Source organism: Temnothorax longispinosus, chromosome 10 (assembly GCF_030848805.1).
Source record: "Temnothorax longispinosus isolate EJ_2023e chromosome 10, Tlon_JGU_v1, whole genome shotgun sequence".
NCBI classification, from domain to species: domain Eukaryota; kingdom Metazoa; phylum Arthropoda; class Insecta; order Hymenoptera; family Formicidae; genus Temnothorax; species Temnothorax longispinosus.
In genome coordinates this window covers 5,714,292-5,739,149 of record NC_092367.1, presented here as the reverse complement: position 1 = coordinate 5,739,149, position 24,858 = coordinate 5,714,292, and the positions used below count along the sequence as shown (strand labels likewise).

The 24,858-nt window shown below is 45.9% G+C and overlaps 1 protein-coding gene across 2 annotated transcripts in view; it reads left to right on the top strand.

Annotated features, from left to right (window-relative positions):
- The window catches only part of LOC139820807 (signal-induced proliferation-associated 1-like protein 2), a 57,408-nt gene extending 32,555 nt beyond the window's left edge, over positions 1 to 24,853 (top strand). Inside the window, exons 2-14 of one of the 2 annotated variants that reach the window (XM_071791339.1) lie at positions 16,102 to 16,273; positions 16,613 to 17,089; positions 17,165 to 17,413; positions 17,691 to 18,086; positions 19,143 to 19,354; positions 19,695 to 19,936; positions 20,009 to 20,115; positions 20,270 to 20,504; positions 20,760 to 21,134; positions 21,389 to 21,550; positions 21,847 to 23,346; positions 23,497 to 23,697; positions 23,773 to 24,853. In XM_071791339.1, the coding sequence (XP_071647440.1) occupies positions 16,111 to 16,273; positions 16,613 to 17,089; positions 17,165 to 17,413; positions 17,691 to 18,086; positions 19,143 to 19,354; positions 19,695 to 19,936; positions 20,009 to 20,115; positions 20,270 to 20,504; positions 20,760 to 21,134; positions 21,389 to 21,550; positions 21,847 to 23,346; positions 23,497 to 23,697; positions 23,773 to 24,025 (4,572 nt within the window). In that variant the 5' untranslated portion in view covers positions 16,102 to 16,110 and the 3' untranslated portion in view covers positions 24,026 to 24,853. Of the gene's footprint in view, positions 1 to 16,101; positions 16,274 to 16,612; positions 17,090 to 17,164; positions 17,414 to 17,690; positions 18,087 to 19,142; positions 19,355 to 19,694; positions 19,937 to 20,008; positions 20,116 to 20,269; positions 20,505 to 20,759; positions 21,135 to 21,388; positions 21,656 to 21,846; positions 23,347 to 23,496; positions 23,698 to 23,772 lie in introns of both variants that reach the window. The other variant, XM_071791338.1, reaches the window with a different exon arrangement.
- Positions 24,854 to 24,858: the final 5 nt, after the last annotated feature.

The window sequence follows — 24,858 nt, the reverse complement described above, 5'->3', positions numbered from 1 at the left end:
TATGTATTCTATTTTAATGGAGTGAACTTACAACTTTAACTAGTAATTGATCGAGTCTACTTACTATTTTCCTCGACAATCGCCGTTGTTAACCATTGAGCGGACCGTCGTTGATAGTGTCGCCGATCGGTTCAAAACCTAATACGAGATAGCACGTATCTCCGTGTACGGAATATCACATATGACACACCGGAACCAATAATACCGGAACCAATAATCGCGCGAGAGTTGATATATTATCATGACAAAATAAAGATCGAGCGTATTCGTGTCTACATTTTTTTTTCTCGCCGCTGTATCTTTATTTGCAATTGATATCTGGAGCTTTATCGCCATATTGCTAAAACGATAGATATAAACCGGTCTACCCGCATATTAAAATATTCTATTTATAGAATATTTATTGATCTGTAAAATACAAGTACCTCATTAACGAGGTTTGATTATTGCATAATTAATATGCAGCAATCTTGAGAGATATTCGTATATACATATAACATTGTACATTATATTATCAGAGAATTGTTTACCTATAATAACCGCAATATTATTGTGTTACATATTAAAATAATATAGGTCTAATACGGCTTTATTAAAACAAATCAAATTGATAATGACACAAACTGAAGGGTTAATGACAAACTCCAAATACTATAAACGTAATTTTCACGGATTTTTACAGTTATTCCGTGTTTATCATACCGTAACAAAAAAGTTTCAAAATAATTCGAAACTTTGACAATTTTATTAATATAATAATATAAAACTTAAGTCAAAATTTAATTTAAAATATTTAAAAAATTTTATGTTATCATGACTTATGAGCTTTCAGATTAATTAAGGTTTAACCCCCAATCAGTGATGTGTCATTCTTAAAACGTCAATATAGAATGGCATATATTTCCGGTGAAAGGAGTGGAATTGTCGGTTCGATTATCGAATCGAGATTACAATGATGCGGGGAGGGTCGTAAAGATTCAGATATCCTCCGGTTACACGGACGGCTAGTTCATTCCCCCTCTGCGAGGCGGAACACGTCGGTGCATGTTTGCTCCGCGCACTCCGCGCGAGCAAGCTCGCGCGCGATTCTACTATTGTTAATCGTATACGAAACCCGCTTCGTGGTCTTGCTCAGTTCGGTCATGACCATCGGTAGAGCAGCTACCAGATTGGTCGGTCGTGCGTTACGATGTCGAAAAAGATAATCCGCGGCATAATGAACGCGATGACGTGCTTCACGCCGTCGCCGAAGAAGCGGAAAAGGGAGCGGGACGACAGCGGGGACGAGAGAGTGATTTTGCCGCGAAACGACGCGTCGATCGCGGATATCGAACCTCGAGCCGCGAAAGAGACCGAGGTATGATTAGAGATGCTTAATTATATGAACCTGAGTATCGTATTCGCGTATTAAAGGGTTTTTTTATCGATAATTTTCAATAAATAACAAATATTACAAATATTTCCGGGACGCCCTAGTCGATTATTTAACATTTTTCCCAAAGAATAAAAATGCTGAATTCACCTGAAAATTGTCATTAATTCAAATTAAAATTACTTGTTATTAAAATTCAAATCGTTAGCTTCATAATATCGTACGCGTATGCGTGGGGCAAAATATTTGTTGATGAGACCCTTCGAAGAAATCACGGGGGGATGGGGGCCCGTATATCGATAGCCTATCGAGTATCGTACACTCAAGGTCCGCCGTCCGTCGCGCGACGCGACGCTATGCGATGCACTGGGTGACTCACTGTCGGCGGAGCCGAAGAGAGAGAGAAAGAGAAAGAGGGAGAAATTCCACACACGCGGGGGCTCCTCTCCTCGTTCCTCTCTCGACGATGCGGAACCGACGACGACGCCGACCGACGGTCCTCGCATTCCCGTCCGATTGTCCTGAATTGAGAGGGTACATTCCTGAAACCTTACCGAACCGCATGCCGGAACGCGGCAACTATTCGAATTCAGAACGGGCGCAGCGGTCCGATATTTGACTTGCAAATGAAATTTTCAACAACGGCGCGAATTTTTTTTCTTTTTCTCTTTTCATCATTGTCCACCCGTGATCCAGGCAAAGTAAACCGCGATCGGGCAAAAATGACGTGCGCGATTGCGATGACCGTCGATAACCGTATATACGCACTCGAACTTGGCCGATCGTGATTTTAATTGTCGTAAATTTTGATTAATATCGCGGCACGCGTGTTTGCACGCGCGTAGCTAAACGGCGCTTGCCGTGTTCTGCCAACGCTGAGGAATGGAAAGATCAATATTTCAGAATTTAGAAATACAATTTAGAAACGAAATCAATGTTGACAGGTTCGATTATGAAACTTCGCTAATCGGAAGTTGATTTTAATTTCGTGACACTGTATATATAGCCCAGCTTTAATGCAGCCTCGGTATACCGTAATATCTTCCGGTTCGTAGCGACTTCCAAGATATCCCATCGCGAGACCGTGAAATATCCGTCGCGTGTCGGCAGTAAAGTATCGCCATGTATCACGCGGAAATAATAAATGGCTCCCGAATGTCGCATTCAGCCACGGTTTAATTCAATCCTACGGCTGACTCTCGCGGATATAATTGCACAGGAATTTAATACACTTCCGTGATAAAATCAGCTACGATAATAAAACTATTAAAAAATGATATTTATTTCAGGCTTCGTCCAATTAATCATAAGTAGCAACAATCAATCTTGTTTTTAGAAACTCCACTTTCTTCCATTTACTTCATTCAATCAGGCATTTTAATTAGGTGTACGTTTTTGCAAATTTCTCTTGCCCAGTTTGCCCTTCTCCGCGTGATTTATTAAGTTCATCCTTAGCCCTTCTATTTCGACATTCATGGAGGGTCATCGGCTCCGCGATCGACGCGCGGGAAATGATTGACAGAACGGACCTTCTTCGCGAACGCTAACAAGAATAGAAATTTTGCGTGTATTCGCGAATAGAAAAAGGATTGAGAGGCCGATGCTCCGCGTGATGTAACCTCGCGCACGGGCCGGAGTGACTGCCCTTGTGCGTCTTCTTTTTTTTCGCGAAGCATGATGATCTCGATTACATCTGGCCCCGTGAACCTTTTCCACCTCCTCCTCCTCCTCTTCGTCCTCTTCGTCCTCTTGCCTCTTACTGCTGCTCCTGCTCCTCCGTCTCTCTCCTCTTATTGCTCATCGTCGTCGAAACGGAGTCCGTGATTGATGGTCTTTTGCTTGTTGTGTACGCACGGTCGCTCAATACGTCGATATACCGTTAGCTTATCGTCCGCATTGTCGGATTAAAGCGTGCGAAAGGCCTGCGATCTGTTACTCCATCAAGTGCAAGTAGTTTCGCTCAGCTATGTTCTTCCTAGTAATGTTTCTCGAATCTTTGCACAATAATACTCGCTGCTAATGCTTGCAGTATACAGTTTCTTTTACTTCTTAAGTGTCTGTATCATGAAATATGCATTTTCGAATTAAAACGGCATATACTTATTGTATACATATAACATTCGTACTATTAAACGCACATTTGCACATACTAGAATAGTTATTTATACAAACGGTAAGATATAAAGTAATTTTCCCCTTTTCTTCGTTGATTTAAGATTTAATCTTGAATGGAAAATTAAAAATGACATTATAAAAAGACGTTCGATGTAGTTATTGCGTGAGAAGAAAATAATGTTAAATTCCGTGCAAAGTTCCGAGGCATATCGAACGGGATAAGGAACCAATTTCATCGCTTACTTAATGAAGGGTTTATTTGCACTCCACGAGCATTCCGGATTTAGCATAAAGCGAGAGAGGATGTCTCGCGAGATCGTTCGAGAAACCATAAAACGCCTCGGCACGGCCCGGCTGTTTTTCAGTGTTCCGATGTGGGATCGTCACGCTGGCTGCTGGAAAACAAGCGGCTCAGCTTCGCCCATTACGGGATGTAATGCGGCCGCGGCGGCCAATAAGTCGGGCGTCGCGGTGGGACCGACCGGTCGCGCGCGCGCGCGGCGGGTTCGTCGTCCTAGATCCCTTTTTTCCTTCACGCATCAGCCTCCGACGATCACGGGCGCTTCGTGGAAACCAAGTAGCCGAGGATGCACGCTGCATCTGTCCCCGCTGTATTAAAATTGACGCGGCCGCGGAACCAAACAAAAGAATTTAACTTCAATCCGCGGTCTCGTGAATGTTCGTCGGTTCACCGGGCAAACATTGGCACTCGCTTAACGATTAACGTTACCTGAGGTATCTGGGGGCACATTTGCGCATTGACTGCATAGAAACGATTAACATCACGTACGGTTAAAGGAAATTAGATGCACCTAATTACTCGGTTAATTATGCGTCTCGTGTGCTAGTCGAGCTTGCACAGATAATGGCGATTAATTCGCGACTACGTGCGTAGTCGCCGATGCAGGGATAGACGGTGCGTTATTAACCCGATTTATTCATGTAACTGTATACATATTAAATGAATACGGTATTCGCGATTAAGGTTTTGACGAAGTAATCCCGGGCATGAATAAGCGAACGCAGCAGCCAATTGCTCGTTGCTCCGCGTCAGATAATATCGTCAGGGCGCGCGTTTGCGATTCGCTCGCCTAGCATCTCGCGCATCTCCCGCTGCGAGATATTAAGTTCGCTTCTTTAGTGAATGGGTAGGAGGGCACATCGCGGATAAGGACCGTAAGATAGTACGGCGAGCGCGGACGCGCGATTAATTGTCTTTTCCCACGTGTCAGAATGATGTACCGGACTTATCGTCCGGGGAATGCTACTTCGAAATGCACTTTGCCGATAAACACCGCATTCGTCATTACGCGGGCTCTCCGCCCGCGTACCGTGTGGCCTTTTATTGTCTACGGTAATCATTATCCGTTGCGGCCAAGCGCGGTGCGCGGTCCTCTTTTTACAGACACGTTTGATGCGCCACTGACTTTATAGCGCATCATTGTGCGCTCCGCGCGCACGTTTTAATATACATCGTGCGCGGTCGAGAATATTAGAAACATTTGTTACTTTATCGTATCGAATTCTTATATAAGTTTTCGATTCAACGCGCTGTCAGCTGTATTACAAACTTGTAAAAATGTAAAGAACAACGAATCTAGCTCTAAAATATTTTACGTGTATCAAGTGAAAGAAAATGTACGACGTATACTTTTAAAGCGTCTTTTAAATTTTCTTCGAAATTCTTTCAACGCTTCGTCTGTTTTATTCTTCTGCTTGCATTCTTCTGGAACACGTACACAAATGGAGTCTTAAGTCTCGCGCAACCTTAGGTTCACGCGTGCAAGATGCAGGAATGCGATAGCGGGAGCAGGGATTGCGAAACTGTCGACTTCGCGTCCGTTTCGTTGTCGCGTCGCGAATTCGCGTCCTTTGTCTTCTGTCGTGGTTGACGAGGGTTGTCCTACCTGTCTCTCTCTTTCTCTCTCTCTCTTTCTCTCGACTGCCAATGGATCGCCGTGCGTGCACGCACGCAGAGGTGTGTCGTCCAGGCGCGTAATTAGTCGGTATGCGAAACGCGCCGACGTCCTTGAATTCGCGCACGCTAACACGTATGCGTGCACGTCGTGCCGACTTCTGAAACCAGTCTCTCGTCACTCGATTTCCGATTCCCTGTATTGAGTAATGCGGTACATTATCGGGCCTCCTCGTTACGTCGGGGGAAACGTTACGCGATTACGACACTACCGCGCAAATACCGCGAACAACGAGAGGCGTTGTACTTGTCAATATTGAACCTGAAGTCTGAACTCGCTAATGAATATTAATTGGCGACAATCAAGAGCGGCCTATTATCGCACAATTCTAACGCGCGCGTATCTGTGAAAGTAATGAGAAGAAAATTATATAGTATCTAGGAGAAATCCCGGGTCATGCGTGTGTCCCAAGCGGAATTCTGTCGACGCTCATATGCACGCGATGCACGTTCCGCCTCCTCCCGCGCCCGCTCTAACGCGGGTGCCCCCGCGTATTTACTACCGCAACGTAATTCCGCTTTGCATGTTTTACGTCCGCACAATGGGAGAATTATAATTTTTAATTGGGTGAATTTGAATCGCATTACGCCAATTAATCCGCGACCGGACGCTCCGCTTCGATACGCCTCGCGTCAGGAAGGTTGCGTTACGAACATTATACGAGTTATTGCAGCCACAAGGGTGCGGGGAAGGTGTATAAAATCGAGGAAGCAGAGAATTGCGATTTTGTAATCAGTCGCGCTCGCGCGCGCACACACGTACTCTCGGCATTTGCTATTATAACGCCGCCATTTGTTATCGCATGTTTTATGCAGGAATTAGAAGCTTCATGTATCTCTTAACACCATTATTAGATAAGTATAATTCACTTCTTATACATATAATTTAATATATATATAATGTTTCAAATATGCTTTTACTTGCACTTATGCCTTCATAAATACAATTATAATCTCGAGAAAACAGACTGCTAATCTCTCAGTTGATAAGAGATCACGTGTCACAGCATGCCGAGCCCTTGTTAACCAAACAATTAGGCACAATTAATTATTGCTTTATCTGAAATATCGTGCCACTCGTTAATTCGGACTCCCGAAGAAAAGTTCGATAACCCTCGTTAAGAGATCGGCGATCCCCAGCTGGAAAACCTAATCGTAATCGCATTGTTTGACGATTATAACTCGAGATGAATTTACCGCAAGTAGCTGTGTCACAATTAAAAGTCTCTTGGCCGCTCGCGGTTGTTTATTGGCACCTACATCGGCGCCTGCTCACGCATAATCTTTTCGCGATAATCAACGTTCGCCGACGGGAAGTTCAGCAAGCGCGGCTGCGCACTACATTATTCTCTTCAGGAAACAATTAGCGTCCATTCCCGTTCTCATACGCGATAATCCAAGTCGCGAGTTCCTAGTCGCGATAACAGAATATTTCTTGCTATCGTCCCGGTCGTTTCCTCCCGAGAGGAGATTTTCACGCTCGAGGATTCTTCGCGAAAAACACACGAGTCGACTCCGACTCATCGTGTGGCTGATAGGAAAGGAAAAAGGGACTTTTCCGAGCGTATCCAGAGCATTAATGGTTATTACTTATTACGTCGGCGGGGAACGGCAACGCGCGCACGCCGCGCGCCGCTCTCGTCGGGCTCGCAAAAACCAGCCGCGAAATTAATGTTCGCCGCGCGCTAGGAATTTCTTTCTCGCCAGAAGTTCTCGCCGGATAATGCGTGCCGCTGGCAGCAGCCAGCGTTGCGATTAATCTTTTTGTAATGTGTATCAAATTTTGGTTGTATCACCCTGGACACATGCCACTCGGAGTAGATAATTGCCTCGCGAAATTGCTGTACAGGACGGTTGAAAGCGCTACCATCCACTTCTCTTTGAGCTCTTTGGGTTTTGCACGCACAAACGATTTTACTACAATAGTAACAGCACAAAAATTGTTCATGTAAATAGTTTTTCTAGGCATGTGAAAAATAGAAATTGAGAAAATCTTTTTGAATCGCGATACCTGTGTGCTTTACTGAAGCCTTAATTATTATTGTCGACGTTCTAAATACGGCGACGTACTTGTATCCTCGCGAGGGGAATAATTTAAAAAATAATGACTTTTCCAATGCATATAAGGAGGCGCGGGCGCAATCAACGGGCGGAAACCAACGGAAAAACATTTTCCACGGCAACGGCCATTACAAACCCGGTGCGTTAGTTTCGCGAGAGCGATAGCTCGCGAAAGCAATATTCCATGCTCCACGTCTTTATGCGAATTGTGGCGTTCACGCTCGAGATACTCGAGGGAAAAAATGCGAACGGCTTTTCTCACCACTCGATGGAAACTCGCGTAATTATGAAAAGTCTTGTTGCTTATGTCTTTTTTACCCTACCCTAATAACCGACGGAGGTACATATACGTTATATTGAATACTTCGTGTAGACTTTATGCAAACACGAGGGTGAATGTACCTACTACGGACAAATATGGATGTGGAAGTTAAATCTTTTTCTCTCAAGTCTCTCCTTTTCTTCAATCTTTTCTTTCTCGGTACAGACTTCCAAGAATTCTGACGATTAACTCAATTCTCGGGTTGGAGTTTTCTAAGTTTAAATAGGGAACGAGTTTCATTCCCATCCAAGACTTTTTTCGAAAATCTAGCATTTTCTCGATGGTGCCTGGAAAAATCAAACAAGCTAATATAATTCTTTCGAAATTAATTGATTCTCAAATCACACGTATTAAGTTCTGTGAAAATGTCAGCCTTTTATCACTGATTACTCAAAATTACTTTCATTATTTTATTTTACCAATCTCTTAAAAATTACTCTTTCTCTTTGGAAGAGGTCGAGATTTAATATCACAGGACAGGAAAATTCTGTTTGGCAGGTTCTAAGGACGTCGACTCATCATATGGCAGCGATAACTCCCGGCGGCTAATAAAAGTCGCATGTTATCGCACGTGTGCGCGCGATAGTAGCGTCGTAAAAGAGCGGATATATCATGACGCATTTTTATCTCACACGACCCCGTGAAAAATTCACTGTACTTTCCACGACGCATCTCCGCGTCTGATCTTCCAAGTCGCTTCAAAAATTCGTGCCGCATTAATTTTACGATCAGCGCAGATTTTACGCGGCTTACTTTTCGACTCTCGCGGCGGCATCGGAGAAAACTCGCTCGCGTTGCGCGTCGCGCTGCAGAAAAAGCAGTTCTCAGAAGCGCGGGTTACTTCATAATTCTATGATTTAGAAGAAACAATATTGACCATAATTCCATAGACACTTCCCTTTCCAACACGTATTACAAGCTTAAAATAATAATTTATATTTTTCAAATTAATTAATAACTGCCTCGCTAACGAACAACTGTAACAATCGCTTGTCAACGCGAGCGTTTGCACGATCCGTTCCTGTCGACTCCGCTCCCAGCTAATCGGCGAAAGAACGTCGCCATCTCGTAATTTGACGTTTAAGAATTATGGAAGAATGCGATTCACGGATGCATTCTGAGACAGACATTCCGATCGCTCGTAGATCGCGTCGAGAATGCGCCGCGTGCATTTACATAACTAGTTCGGCAGAGAGCGCGTTCCGCGCACGCACGTACACGCGCGTTTAAGAAATTGTGGGATAACTGGTGCGCTCGCGCTTATCGAGAAATATGTACGTGCGAAAGGACGTCGCGGGCGCCGTGGCGTTTTCTTCATCACGATTTCTTCATTGAATAACCACACACCGGTTGCACTGATCGCGTTTCCCATCGCACGGTGCAAGAAATCCACGCCGCGCATTAATTAATTAGTGACGAGCTCGCTGCGCGGAGAAGGAAGCGTTTCTGCGATCGAAACGTTCGCCTAAAGGACGTTGAGCAATATTTAACGATGCGCTCCTATCTACGATCGCCGAGATATCTCGCTTATTTACTTTATGGGAGACGCAAACATTGCACGATCTCGTGTACTTATTCCGAGAGAGAAAAATAAGATTTCACGCAACACTCCCAGTAACTTTCCGCTGACATGCTAATCGATAAATTTTCAGTGCCATAAGATAACGGAGAACTTTTTTGGGGTTTATTTAAAAATACTCACTCTCTAAAAAGACAAATTTTGATGTCACACCCTGTTAAATATCAAAGGATGACATTTGAACCAATACCTTAGTTAGGTTAAATAACATTTTGTTATTTTTAACTGCCATATGTCGAAATTTATTATTTTAACTTCGAATTAGTTAAATTAACATTGTTTTAATTAAATTTTGAATAGGAATGGGGATTTACAGGAATGGTAAAAAAATGACTTAAAAATTGAGTAAATAATTTGACAGTGTAAAATCACATAACATTGCAATCTTTTTATCGTAAGACGCGGATTATCGCACCATTTTCGAATACTTATGCTTGGGAGCTTTAGTCGGAAACTTTCTTCGTACCACAACTCGCGTCTCGAAGTCTCGTTTTCTCATACGCAACGACATAAATATGTCAGAACCGATAATTTTAGACCCACTCCCTTCTGGCTTCCCGGGCACAGAAATGACAGTGAGTTGCAATACGCTCGGTTCCGCTCGGTAGAACATAGTGTATACGAGCGCGGACCATCCGTGAAACCTATCGAAGCGGACATCCGATCGAGAGAGAGAGAGAGAGAGAGAGAGAGAGAGAAAGAGCGAGAGAGCGCGGACGGATGCCGGACGGATCCACCTGCGCGTCGTGCTCGCGATGATGCGAGAACACACGGGGTCGCACGCATCGCGCGTCGTCGCCGCCGCGCGGTTGCACGCACCGCGAGCATTCCCACAGCGCGCGTATACGCGCGGAAAAGTCGTCGCGCAAGGTACCGACTCCGCGACGACACGCTCGCTGATCGCCGACCAAGGAATTCGATACACCGGCACGCCGCGCCGAGGTGTTGCCCAGGGATTTCTCCCAGGCAAACCAAGCGTAGGAAATTCCTGAAGGTAGCACGGCGGGTGGAACGGATTGCGGCTTTCGTGATTGCGTTCATTTTTTTTTTTTTTTTAATGGTTACTGAATTCTCGCTGATAAATGCTTATCAATGCTTTTCTGAAGTCAGAATCCGCGAGACAGGTGGAACGCGGATGTTCCGCTGGTCGCGGGAGAGTCAAATCGCGACTTCCGCAATGTCGTCGGTCAGGAATAATCGCAATTATTTCATTCCCCGTGCTTTACGCGTTAAATATTGGCGCGTCCGCGGGTTTTCCTCGAATCTCGGGCTTCCTTTTACGCGCCGGAGCTCGTTTTGATCGCCGTGAGCCACTCCTCGTAATCAGCTACGGGGGCCACCCGCCCGCGCCCGAACGTCGTCGTATGACGACCGTTCGCGACCGGTTATCGCGGCATCGAGAGCTTCTCGGTAGTTCGAAGGTGGTCTTCTTATCTCCCGGAGCGCGCCGTGGAACGTGGTAACATCGGCTGTCGTTCTCTCTCTCGTCGCGCGCACGGTCGTGACTTTGTCGGCGTGCCTACCCGACGAAGATCCACGTCCGCGCGCGGACCAAGTGCATGAAATGCGCGCGGATGCATTAATCGGCGCGCTCGCGGTGTCGGTTAGCGACGTGCAAAAAGGCTATTGAGTATGTATAAACCGTTTTACTTTACGATCTCGTTATTTTAGACGAGAGAGCCGCGGCGCCCGCGGCGATTCTGAGAAAAGAAAACGCACGTGCGGTATGTAAATCTGGCCGTTTTATTTGAACAATCGTTTTATTATTTTTCAAACGGTGGGAGACCAATTGACATAAATCGAATGATAAATAATCGCCGATTACGCTCACGGTGCTTGGCTCACATTTGCATTATGCGCTGCGCCGCACTTGCGCGTGACGACGCCTTTTGTCTCGCGTTTAATCACCCATCTCGTTCCCGTTGCGCGCGATCCGCGCGCTGTGTCCGGGCGCGGGAATCGACGCATAAATCATCACGTGCGCACCGCGTATACAAGGCTACAAGGCCGTGTGTCGATCGCACGTGAAGGAAGCGCATGGAACAGCTGTTACCGAACAAAGGCGCGACGAGACGGGACGAAATGCATAAGCCCTGATTACGCGCGTTCGCGCGCCGATGCAACACGGTGCTCGTCGCTCGTCATGTCGATACTCGACGTCCACTCATCGCCCGGATCCCTTAATCCCATCGTGTGTTGCTCAACGAGTCGGTCAATACACGTGGGATTGCAAAACATCGAAGCTTCTTTATTTTTTCTTTGCCGTCTTTGTTTTTATTCTATCGCATCATATTGGAAATTAATTATTTATTATTAATTAAATTATTAATTATATTTTATTATTATAAACATGTTTAATTACACATAATCTTATGTTTGTCGATTTTAAATTTTTTCCACTTAAATCTAACTCGTAAAAAATTATACAGTTCAAATAAATCGTATAATATATTATAGAAGAAATTTAATAATATATATTATCTTTTGATTTTAAGTCCATCGTTACATTTCGACAATCGTTTTATCCACGGTCTATCAGAAGATATTTCGGGAATAGTGATAAAAAATTGCGAAATATCTCTGCATTGGGAAATTCTTGATACCAGGTGCTAAGTCACGTAGCTGAGCGTCACACGTGCCCCTTTTACGCACGACGCTCGATATATTGTACGTGTTATCCGCGGCGATGAGTTCAGCGATTGAGTCAGTGCGCGACTCGGATTATTATCGCTCAATACGATCGCGGCACAGCTGTTTACAGCGAACATAAGTATTTCCTTCCGGCGGAACGAGGCTCACGGACCACGGTTGTCCTTGGCGGAGTCGAGCGCTCGATGAGTCAACTCGGCTTGACCGTGGGATTGGTTCTTAAGTTTCTTCTCCATTATCGCCTCGCCGGCTACCCGCAGGATTCTCGTCGCGCTCTTTCGCACATTTGCTTCGTTACTTCTCTTTTTATTCATTTAAATAGAAATGTTAAGCAAGAAAACGACAGGTCTCGCAAAGAGAAGTAAAAACGACGGATGAACGGAATGCGGAAAGATGAATTTAATACGTATATAATTAACGCGATTTCGCTGTACAAATGTAATGTCGAGGAACCGATCCTTTCTACTTTCTGATAACCGCCATGTAGGACCGCCAGTAATTCTAGGACACCGTGTATCTCCAGCGGAGAGATCGCCTCCGTGAGAGGCCTCTGAAAGGAACGGAGCTGCGTTGAACGCAATTCACGCGTGAAGGAGGGATAACGCCGTGGCATGCCTACCTTGAGATAGAGACCCGTATTATGCAGGTCGCGGCTACTCGTTTTCTCTGCCGCGTGTATCTCGTACACGATGCACAAGCATCACCCACGCGTCGCCGAGCATACGCAAGCACGCGCGCGTTGGGCGCTCAGCGAGGCGGGAGGTAGCGAATCCACCACTCCACACACGCATCTGGTATTCTATGATCGCCCGTACAGATCTGCGCGCATCATTACGCACCCCCTCTTCGAAAGATGCAATCCGCAGACGGACGGAACGCCCGAGCCTTTCGCGAATGCATCTCGAGATGGGAATGTGCAAAACTGAACCTACACCGAAATAAATAAGCGGCACAATGTTAATCAGGTGCCAACAACTTGAAAAAACAGAATCAACTCTATTCTGCACTATTTAACGTTGTGGAAACGGAAATAGAGGCGTAACAATGCGACTTCTTATAACGTTTGCGATGATTTTCGTATAATAATAGCGGTAAATTATCTTACATGCTTTTTTAAACGGTGATTTAATGCAATTCTGCATAATTGTTAAATATAACAATGGTAGTTATTTTACATTTCTGTGATATGATTATTTCTAATAAAATGGGTTTGTGTTTGGTCGATAATTTTATTAAATTTAAAGTTTTACGAAGTCTTATAATTATAATTATAAATTTAAACTTCTTTAGAAAATCTTTTTTTTCTTGTTTTAGCAAACTTTGTTATTTAAATAGGAAATAATTTCTTGTTATAATATCATCATTTTTCTATAATAAGGAATATATTTCTACATTTTGTAGATTTTGACAATAAGTCTCGCATAACGCGCATTCCTATAACATGAAACCCATCTCACTGCGCGTCATATGGGTCCCTGTGGTTACATGTACATTATGTAGTAGGCGTAGAGTTACGGTGATACGCGAGAAGAGCAACATAAAATCGAGTTTAGCATCTCCCCTCTGATACCGCGTGAAATATCCGCGGTTACATTTTCACCATCGTGGCAACGGTTCAAGACGCAACATTTGAGACGCATTCCCGCAGCTAGGCGGACGTCGACTCGTCATCGTCGTCGTCGTGCATCCGGTACATACGAAACCACGGCGCGAGGAGGAGCGCGAGCGAGCGGGCGGGCGAGCGAGCGAGGAATGCGCGGAATGCAACGGGGCCACCGTCGTTCCCCGATGATCGCGGGCCGCTCTCGGTTCCCGAATACCTCCGGAGTCCGAGCTCCTGTTTTTTTTCCCCGCGACGCAACTCGTCACTTCGTCCCGGCGCCGAGGGCGAAGTTCGACACGCGAGGCCGAATAAACGCGACGCGTTGTACCGAACGGTATCCGGTATTCCGGTACGAGGGCGAGCCGCACGGGTAGGGACAACGGATGCAACGTCGAATAGCGTGACCGCACCTTTCATCCGCGACTGACGTAGCGACGCGACGACAAGAAAAACTGGGACTGTTTTTGAAAATTGGGGACGAAAGTATTAAATCAACCTTTGCTTCTTGTTATGAAAAAATATGTGAAGGGACATGCCATTATTAATAAAATATGTTTACTGTATTATAATAAAGAATCTATATTTGTATAATTAATAAATTTTTAATAATAAGTGAAACAGGACTGATATGATATACAATAAATTAGAGAAAAATGCCATTTCTAGGCTGGATCTTGATGGTAGCCTAATAATAATATTTTTGTATAAATTTTGTATACTTTTTAAAATAATTTATCATTAATAAGTTTTCCTAAAATTAACTGCCTTGAGAGGGAGAGACAGAAAGAGTTAGAATAAAAATCACGTGTAAAAAAAATTCGTTCTAGCTTTGTGAATGTGACGAAGTGGTAATCAAAGATACATATAAGTGTTCAATCACGGCATGAAATTAAGATCACTCGCGAAGGTATGCGATGGCATTTGGGGACGTCTGAAAAAAAAGGAGAGATCGCGTTTCCTTTGTGTCCGTGCGTACGCTGGGAATCCGGACATCTGGTCGGCTCGCGCATTGGGCACGTTTGCCAAGGTTAAATAAAACGACCTGAACAGCCGCCGCCGCCGGACATTCGGCGTTGTTCCCGGATACGTTCCTGGTGCGTGTCGCACCAGAATAATGCGGCGGCGGTGGCACGACACGCAATGCCGATCCCGTTCACGCGTGTCTAACTCGGTTGGCCCTGTAAAGCTCGAAGGAGTTTAACAATGCGAACGACCATTCACCGGACGTGTTTGGCGGAACGGTCAACGGTATACGCGGCTAATTCGGTCGACCCGGTCGACCAGTCGTGGGCGCATCAGGTGCACTCGACATCCTGGTGACGCTCTCCAGATGCGTAGATGCGAGCGCATCATCGTCGACGACGATGTAGGTACAATAAGCGTCGTGCACTTCGTGGATCTGGAACGGGGCTAATTAACGTTCCCTCCCGCGGAACTGAGAGAGGGAGAGAGGGCCAGACGGCGCCAGTTCGAATACCAGCCAGAAACGGGGATCCAGACGGGAGATCGCGCCGCCCGTGATCTCCCCTTTGAGAGTTCAATTGGAAGGCAGCGCGGAATTCAATGTTCTCCAATTTTGCCCAGTCGCGAGTCTGCAATTGAAAATATGTATAAAAAATATGTATATTGTATAAATTTATACAGTAAATGAACGCACACATATGCTCTGATATATACGTATAACATGTTATACATGTATGTGTATAAAGATAAATATTAAGTAGAGAAAGAACTCTTCAAGTTTAAGATCACTTAAAATCACCTATTAGAGATTAAAGCGGAGGTTACTCTGAACTCGGAGACAATATTGTCTCCGACAATAACGGAAAAGGATGAAAAACGCAATTTAAACCCAAGAATCCAAGCAATAACCGACAATAACAGAGGAAACTAAATGTTCCGCGCGGACTTTTAATCCGTCGTACCTCGACTCCTCGTTCCTACCATCTCGTCGGCCTTGCTATCGTAATTAAGGGCCAATTTAATTAAGAGGGAAGAAGAGAGAAAGAGAGAGGAAGAGACAGGGAAAAAGTCGCCAACGGCACACGAGAGCCACTTCGCAGGATGAATGAACTCGTCGCGCGGATATGTAGTACCCTCGGGTATGCTTCATCCACGTGTGTGTACACGCACGCACACGTGTGTTTACGTGCCAAGTGCCGGGGGCAACCGCGAAAGGCTCGATGACTCTAATTAGTCGTCCTAGTTTGCGCTTGTTTAGAGACACTTAAGTTTATCTGCGCTTGAGCCGCGTGGCGACCGATCGTCCAGCGTTTCTTGCTTTCAAACGAACGCAAACGGCGAAGAAACGTATTTAACAATTTAACAACCGAGTGCCGTGAACCCCGCGATATCTTGCTTACCAGGCGTGTCATCGTATATTATCCGTTTCTTACGCTTCTTTTCTCTATTTCTCTGTTAACAGCATGAAGAGATGATCGCGAGTCTGTCGATGAACGGCAGCGGAGGGCCGGGGAGCCGCGTGGGTCGTGGATTGGCCCTCCACAGGTCCAATTCCAGCTTGGAACTTCCGCACAGCCCGGATCCTGCCTCCAGGGTGCCAGAGACGCCTCTCAGGAGGGAGTATGGTTCCCATGGTACGGGTCGAATTTTTTGCAGATATTTTTTCCCGAGTTTGGACGACCAGTGAAAATAGATTCAAAAAACATACGTTGTTTAAACCTTCCTTCCTTACCGTAATTAGCTTCCTTCGGAGTCCAGAGAACGGTCCGTTACTTTCTCTTTTTTTTTCTTTTATTTAACTGTACGATTAGGACGAAAGAATATTTTGCTGCGCTTATGATAATATAATTTTAACGGAATTTCGATTTTTCGGTGGTGTATATTTTTTACTTAAAATCCGATCTTTGAAAGAGACCGGATGTGCCGTGTTCGAAAGTGTTGTAAACGGCGCTTCAATATTCATCCCATCGCAGGAAGCATCGACGTAGTGGCGCAGTCCATCACAGGCGGCGAGAACTTCTTCGCCATTCTGCAGGACTTTCGACCGTCGGACCAGCGCGGCGTCGTCACCGGTGACTATCTGCGTCGCGTCCAGGACGGGTCCGGTCAGCCGCTCGACGTCGACGAGGTCTGCGGCCCAGCCGGCGCCGGTTCCAGTCCAAAACTGCGGCTGAAGCTGAACAGACTGTGGGGCGGTAAGCCGCCGCGGGCGATGGAAGAGACGTGCACCAGCCCGGTGGTGTCGGCCGACGTGGAGGAGCGGCACCGGAGACGCGCATTTGCCCATTACGACTGCCAGTCGTTGACGGCGAACCTGGGCTACGCCGCGAAGCTCCGGGGGATCCTCCTGGCCAAGAGAAGAAATACGGCCACCGGCGCGTCCGCCGCCAGCGCCCTGAGAGCATCCACGCCCGACGAGACTCCCGAGGAGGATGCCGGTGATGGAAAAGGTACGTTAAAGAAAAGAAAAGAAGATAGTTATACAAATGGGAAAGATTCAAGAGAGTCTTACTGAATGGTTTTAGGTAACGACCTGTTGGAGCCGTGTCCCTTCTTCCGCAACGAGATCGGCGGCGAGGGGGAACGCGAGGTTGGCCTCACTCGCTGCGCTCAGGGCAACGGAATTCACAGACCGTCGTTGTCTTACGGCGTCTCCGTCTTGGAGCCGCCGCCCGGCGAGACCTTGTGGAAGAGCACTTGTCCACTGCAGAAACGGCCCCTGCCCATTGAGAGCGTAGACGAGGGGGCCCACTACTACCGACGATACTTCCTCGGTAAGTGAACGAAGACGTTTGCCTTTGCTCGCGCAAATCTTTTGTCGCGTTATGTAAAAGAGTCTCGCCCGTTACGCAAAGAAGACGTCTGGTATCTGCGTTATTGCACGCGAAAATTTAATGGTTTTAAAATAAATTTTTAATTAAAAGAAAAATTAAAAATGACATTGATTTCTTTGGACAATTAAAGCACAATAAAAGTATGCTTATAAATAGGGAAAATTCTGCGCCATCGATTATTTGCTCAAAGTGTCTTATAAGGGATATCCTGTCGCAGGACGAGAGCATCAGAACTGGTTCGGCATGGACGAACAGCTGGGACCGGTGGCCATCAGCATCCGCAAAGACGTTAATCAGTACCGCGTGATCGTGCGCACGTCGGAGTTGCTGACGCTGCGCGGCTCCGTGCCGGAGGAGGCTCTCGGCATCAGGCCGCAAGGCCGGCCGCCCACGAGGGAGCTCCTGGAGCTGGTTGCGCCGGAGGTACAGCTGGGCTGTCTGAGGCTCGGCACACCTGCTGCCGAGGAAGCGGTGGCCAGGTTGGACGAGCAGGGATTGTCCAGCAGGTACAAAGTCGGCGTGCTGTATTGCCGATCCGGCCAGAGGACCGAAGAGGAGATGTACAACAACCAGCACGCCGGCCCGGCCTTCCTAGAGTTCTTGGATACCATTGGTACGCAATGTTCCTTGTTACAACATGAAATAGGACATCCATTAAAAGTAAAAGTTTTGCTATGTAAAAATCAAAAGTAAAAAATTACTTTTTTTTTTAGTACAAATGCTTCGCATTTATCTTTTATTAGGAACGTTTGTTCATTTTTATCCATATTAATGTTAACAGATCGCTTTTCGGGCTCTTTCAATTCTTCTAGTTTACGCTTGCTATTATCTATTAAGTGATACACGTCTCTTCGCAGCTGGAAAGTTTTCGCGTGCATATTAACAAGCGAGTTAACACGGTGCGGCGAGTCGAAAAACTCTCGCGTCGGAAGTCGATAAAATTATTCTCTCGTAAACGCCGTGAATAAAACAAGCCGGAAAAGCGATTTACACGCGGCGATCCACCGGTCGCTTCGCGGATAGTTTGACTCGCTTTATCGACGGTTAACCGATTCAATGCCCCGGAATGATTTCACCTACTGTACTTCGTAACGCTAATCATCCGCGAACGCGCGGCGGTAATTTCGCGGTCGTTACGCGCGGACTCTCCGCGCGTGGAATCTTTGCGTTTACGATCGCCTTAGTTATTCCCATTAACGATTACTGTCGCTTTCTAAAAGAGAAACGCACGTCCTGTTTTTTTTTCCTTCGAGCGTCGCGCGTTGCGTTTCGCGCCGCTTCCGCGGGCCGATGGTTATCTCGCGTTAATTTGTGGACGCTATTATCAGCTTACGTAATGCTAAAAACAAGAAACGACCCAAGGAAATTTGATATTTCTTTCTTTTCTTATAAACTGAGCTTATTCAATATACAAATACGAAATACATATGTGTAATGATTTCTCCCATGTTTCTTGATTCTCGGTTTTATTTTGCTTTTTTTTTCTCGAAAAGATAGGATCATGTTTGATGTATTCTTTTAATATAAGAACGTGCGTGACCACGTAGAAAACAAGATTGATAACGCTCGATATGCAAACACAGGCGCGTCCTGAAGACGCGTACTAAGATGACCGACGATTCTCCGCTGCGCGCCGGGCAATTGAGATAATTGCATGTTTTCATGACAGGCCAAAGAATAAGACTGCGAGGATTCGAGGGTTACAAGGCCGGACTGGACACCAGAACCGACTCGACGGGTACGCACGCGGTAGCGGCGACGCATCGCGGGACGGAAGTCACCTTTCACGTGTCCACCATGCTACCCTTCACGCCTAACAACCGGCAGCAGCTGCTGAGGAAGAGGCACATCGGAAATGACATAGTCACGATAGTTTTTCAGGTACGGCTTTACGACCGGTCGTAAATTAAGGCCGCCGCGATTACGCAATTGTGCGATAATGATTGCGCGGCGAAACGGTATGGCGCGCTCACTCTCTAGATTTATTGTGCCAGCTCCGTAAAAAGCAACGTGAGACATCGCGATCGCCGCCGCGTGATTCACGTTACTGGATATTTAGTCGGGATCGCGATGTACCTGTCGCGTATATCGCGTTAGACTACGAGAAATTTATCTGCACATTCGCGATACCGGTTCTTCAAGTTTAGATATTTCGAGCAGGTGATTTTACTCTCACACGTTTTATGTAGCAAGGTCTCACATTGATAATTTGCTTCTCCAGGAACCTGGTGCGTTACCGTTCAGTCCGCGAAGGATACGCTCCCAGTTTCAACATGTGTTCATCATCGTGCGAGCCGTAAATCCTTGCACCGATAACACGCAGTACAGCGTGGCAGTGTCCAGGAGCAAAGAAGTGCCCATATTTGGGCCGCCCGTTCCGCAGAGTGCGACATTCACGAAAGGAAAGGCCTTCGCAGACTTTATCTTGGCGAAGGTCATAAATGCCGAAAATGCGGCTCACAGGTAAGTCTCCTTTTCTTTCTCAGTTTTGTATGTCGATAAAATTGATGAAACCGAACATGTGTCTCTCGCCAGATCCGAAAAGTTCGCCACAATGGCTACGAGGACGAGACAGGAGTATCTGAAGGATCTTGTCACGAATTATACTACCACCACAGTTGTCGACACCGGCCAGAAGTTCTGTACGTTAAACTCTTAGCAAATTCTATTTTGAATTATAACGTGATGGTAAATCTCATATAACTAATTAAATATAAAATTTAATGTATTTAATTAGATTGAAATTATTTTAATGACATTCCTGAGATATTTATCGTTTCCCTTTCTGTGGAACAGCGATGCTCTCCTTCAGCAGCAAGAAGAAGACAGCGGTGCGACCGAGGCTCTCTTGCGACGCGTCTCAACGCGGCGCGATTTGCTGGCAAGTCATACTCGAGGACAGCAATCAGAATACCGATTGTTATTTAGGCATAAGTATAGACACCATCGTGTTGATCGAGGAGCACTCCAGACAGATAGTATTCGTCACTCCGTGCGTGAGCGTGCTCGGATGGCATGCCCAAACGAATAGGTAAACATCTTAGATTCTTAATATGTCATGTTACTTAATTACCACGCACATCTACTAATTTAAAATTTAACTTCTTAACATGTTGATGAAAAAATTAAGTTCTTTGGCTTCCAATCGTAATAATTTTTTAAGTTGCTTGCTAGAGATCGCGCAACCGCCACTTAGCGCATTATTCACGACCAGTTTATCATAAAAACGCTCGCGGAAATCGAACGATTAATTGGCCTAACATTTATGCTTTGCTTTGCGGTTCAGTTTAAGATTGTATCATCATCAAGGCGAATGTATTACCATACACGTACGCGGTGATTACGGCGAGAGGGACGAGTTAATGGAAATTGTGGCTCGGCTGCGTGCCGTAACTCAAGGCGCGCCGGCCTCAGAGCTGTCGTTGAAGAGAAACAACCTCGGACAGTTGGGCTTCCACGTCCAGCCTGACGGCGTTGTGACGCAGGTCGAAAGTATGGGGCTGTCGTGGCAGGCGGGCCTGAGGCAGGCCTCCCGGCTGGTTGAGATTTGCAAGGTGGCCGTGTCGACCTTAAGTCACGATCAGATGGTCGATCTACTGAAGACCAGCGCCCAGGTTACCGTCACCGTGATACCGCCGACCAACGACGGAAGTCCGCGAAGGTACAGGATCCTAAATTATATTGTTCCGGTTTTCCGAGCTTTCCATCGATTTTTAATTACTTCGTAAAGTAAATCGAATACAAAATTAAGTTTAACCAATTTTACGTCAATTTTTTTATACGCCGCTTTTATAAGTTCAAGTTTCAACTTTTAAATTAAGTAGTTAGACTGATGAAACTCACGGGAAGCTAAAGTTTTAGAGTAACTAAATCAACTGAAGCATTAAATAGATTTTCCCTCTTCTTACACGATAGAGGCTGCACGCTACAAAACTGTCATTACCTGTCGAATAATTACGAAGGGGATTACGAGAATGTAACCAGCGCGGATAACACGCCGAGTCAGCAAACGGCGATGTCGCATCAACGGCGATACGATCGATCGTTCAGCCCGCCGCGATCGAGCAACAGCTCCGGGTACGGTACTGGATCGAGCTCTAGATCGTTCAACGATCCACGGTTTCCGTTGGAGGGTACAATGACTAGCAGCAGTAGCGGACACAGTAGTGCCGATGATCGTTGGTGAGTGATTAACGTAGTGAGATCGCATTAATCCTTACACGACTCATCGTAACATTAACAAAGCTTCTTTTTAAACTGTCGATCGTTGAACGTGTAATACCGCGTCCGTCTTTATCGGATCCGATTAATATAGAAAATTATTTTACGCTTGGTAAACGAATCGAAGGAAAACAAAGTGTTTTTTATTCCAGGTACGAGCTTCTGGAACCGCAAGATCAAGACGGCAATCATCGCCCGGACGGTACGCCGCCTCCGCTACCAGTGCGACAGAACTACCAAGCCGTGACACCCAGCAAGTCCGGCCAGAAGAAAGACAAGACTCATTACGCCAGCGCTAAACAACTCGTGGACGGTTCGAAGCATCGCGAGCATAATCACGAGCATTACACGAAGGAGAGCAATTATGTGTCGTCAAAGATGATTCAGGAGAACGCGCGACACGACAATTATCAGCGGCAGCTAGACAATGCGCATCGCGGTCAGGATCACGTACCCACGAATTATGTAAAGCTGCAGAAGGAGCGATACGAGATTAAGCAGGAGAACCTGTACGCGTCTCAAAGGGAGCTCCACAAGAATGACGTGCAGCATCACGGCCATCAGAAGCTCGGCCCGTCGAATTCCCTCCCGTTGGCGCACAATGCCGTTTACAGTCTGCCAAAGTCGGGCAGCAACAACAATCTGGGCAGGTACAATGAGTACGAGCAATCCAGCGGCAAGTACGACTATGAGACGCCCACAAAACCGGACAGAAATTCCAAGTACGAGATGCAAGAGGAGAAGGTGATCGATCGGTCAGCGGCCAAGTACGAGCACGACGTAAGAGCTCACGAGAAGAGAATCGGCTATGAGTACTCGGAGGATATTTACGAGAGGCGAAACAGCAAGTACGACGTGGAGCTGGCCAAGTACGAGATGGAGTGTCAGCACGGTGGTAACGAGAGGAAACACAACAACGACAGCAATGGAGAACATAATCGAGACCTCATTAAATACGAGATGCCGCACGATTTCAAAGTAGGCGAGAAGGTCACCTGCCTGAAGACCAGCATGTCGGAGCGACCGGTGCCTCACAAAGTAAGCGTCGAATACCGACAGTCGAAGGACTTCCCGGCGAGTCTGCCGCCGGAAATGAGGATATCTGACGTCAATTGTCCCGAGGTGACTACGATGCCCAGCGAAGACGAGCTGTCGAACGGCTCGGGCAGCGTGTCGCCCAGACTGCGACGTGCCAACAAGCATCGCGGCGGCAATCGCACCCCGTCCAGCGGCAGCTCCAGAAACCAGAGTCCTCGACCCAAGCCAGGTATGCGGAACTCGCATCGGAATTCCGCGAACCTGACGTCTAGCACGCTGCAGGAGGACCTGATGAGATTGATCAATCCCGACTACATCGCTGACGACAATCAGATCGTCAATAACAATCTCGTGAATAGCGTGATGAGCCCGAATCAAAACTCGAACAAGATGAACAATAATATGTTGGAGATCCAGAACAGGTGCAGGTCCAGGGAGAATCTGTGCGGTAACAGCACGTCCACCTTGAGCGTGTTGCCCGCGAATGGACAGGAAAACGGGAACAACGGGTCAGAAGTAATCTTGACGATGGCCAGGCCAGCCACGGTGATCTCGAATGCCAGCACTGCCTCGAGTCCGGCACCGAGCGAGAATAAATTGTCAAAAGAAGAAAGGTTCGAAAAATTGTGTTTAATTTTGAAAAACTAAATTTTACTAACAAAATATTATATATCATTTTTTTACATTATTAATAAATAATAAGATAAAAATATAAAGTCCCTAAATTAAATGACTCATTTGATAACGCAATGATTTCCCTTTAGATTATCGCCGCGCGTCACGAAACCGCTTCATCCAATCATGAAACCGCACAATAATCTAACGCCGATCAAAGACGTGAAAACTCACAACGACGCGAACGTGGACTGTTGGAAGAATCAACATGCGGATTCCAACAGATCGACGAAGCAGCATGCTCAAGAATGGTCCGACGACAGACTCATAGAAGGATGTAATGCAAACGCGTAAGCATACCTACGGTATTTAATCGGGCATGCTGATGTTCAACAATTAAGTGGAGAATATTGTATCTTTTACAGGAATCCCGTTTCGGAATTGCAGTCTCATCTGTCCACTCTCGAGCTGAGAATGGCGAGGGAGACGCGTCTGCGGCTCTCGTTAGAGGACGAGGTGCGCCGATTACGCGACGAGAATCGACGTTTGCAGGAGTCCGAGAATCTGCGACTCTCCTTGGAAGACGAAAATCGCCGTCTGAAGGATGAGAATCACGCAGCCGCGCAACAACTCCGGCGTTTCACGGAGTGGTTCTTTCAAACGATGGATCATCAATAATCAATATAATAATGAATTTAGAATGTTTTATCGCCCGGTGATTGTTTCATACGGTGAACACGATAATCAATAAGCTATCTGATTCTTGTCAGTATCTTAGAAGTTACAAAGATGAAAGCATATCGTCGCTAATATTCTTTAAATATGAACAAATTATCTTTATATCCGATCGTTGGATCGGTTAGCGTTTATTTCAATCGTTCGGCTCGGAGAACGATCTTTGTAAGTACAGTATTAACGCGACCTTCGCCTAAACGTATAGATGTAGGGTATGTACATCGATCGAAGAAAATTACAGGCGATTGTCAGTGTGCATAAACCGTGAGCGAAAAATAATATATCGTTCACGACTCTTTCGACACTTTGTATTATATAGATTCGTTAGATTATTTTATTGTAAAGTATATAAGTTACCATCGTACTGTTTCCTCTACTCAAGGATTCGTGCGTTGACGAAACTATCTATCTAGATCATTCGATGAAGTAATTAGTACGCGTCTGGATGTCCACACCCGTACGAGGACAATGTACGTTAAACAATATCAACGTTTGATTTTACAAAAGCGACCAAATGACCAAATATTACTAGCGAGCTAAGGACCGCTTTAACTCTATAATTTATTATACCTTTTATATTAATCTTCTATAGAGTGTTAATACAGAACGTCGCACGCGTTAAAGGCGGACACCGGCACGAGAGCGACGCGCTTCCTGCCAGGAATTTCTTTTTTGTAATAAGTGACGAAGCATAATTTCGACATGATGTAAATGAAAGCGACGTTCCCCGAAGACCGTAAGTCAATCAATAAAGAGAAATGTGTACTTTAACGATA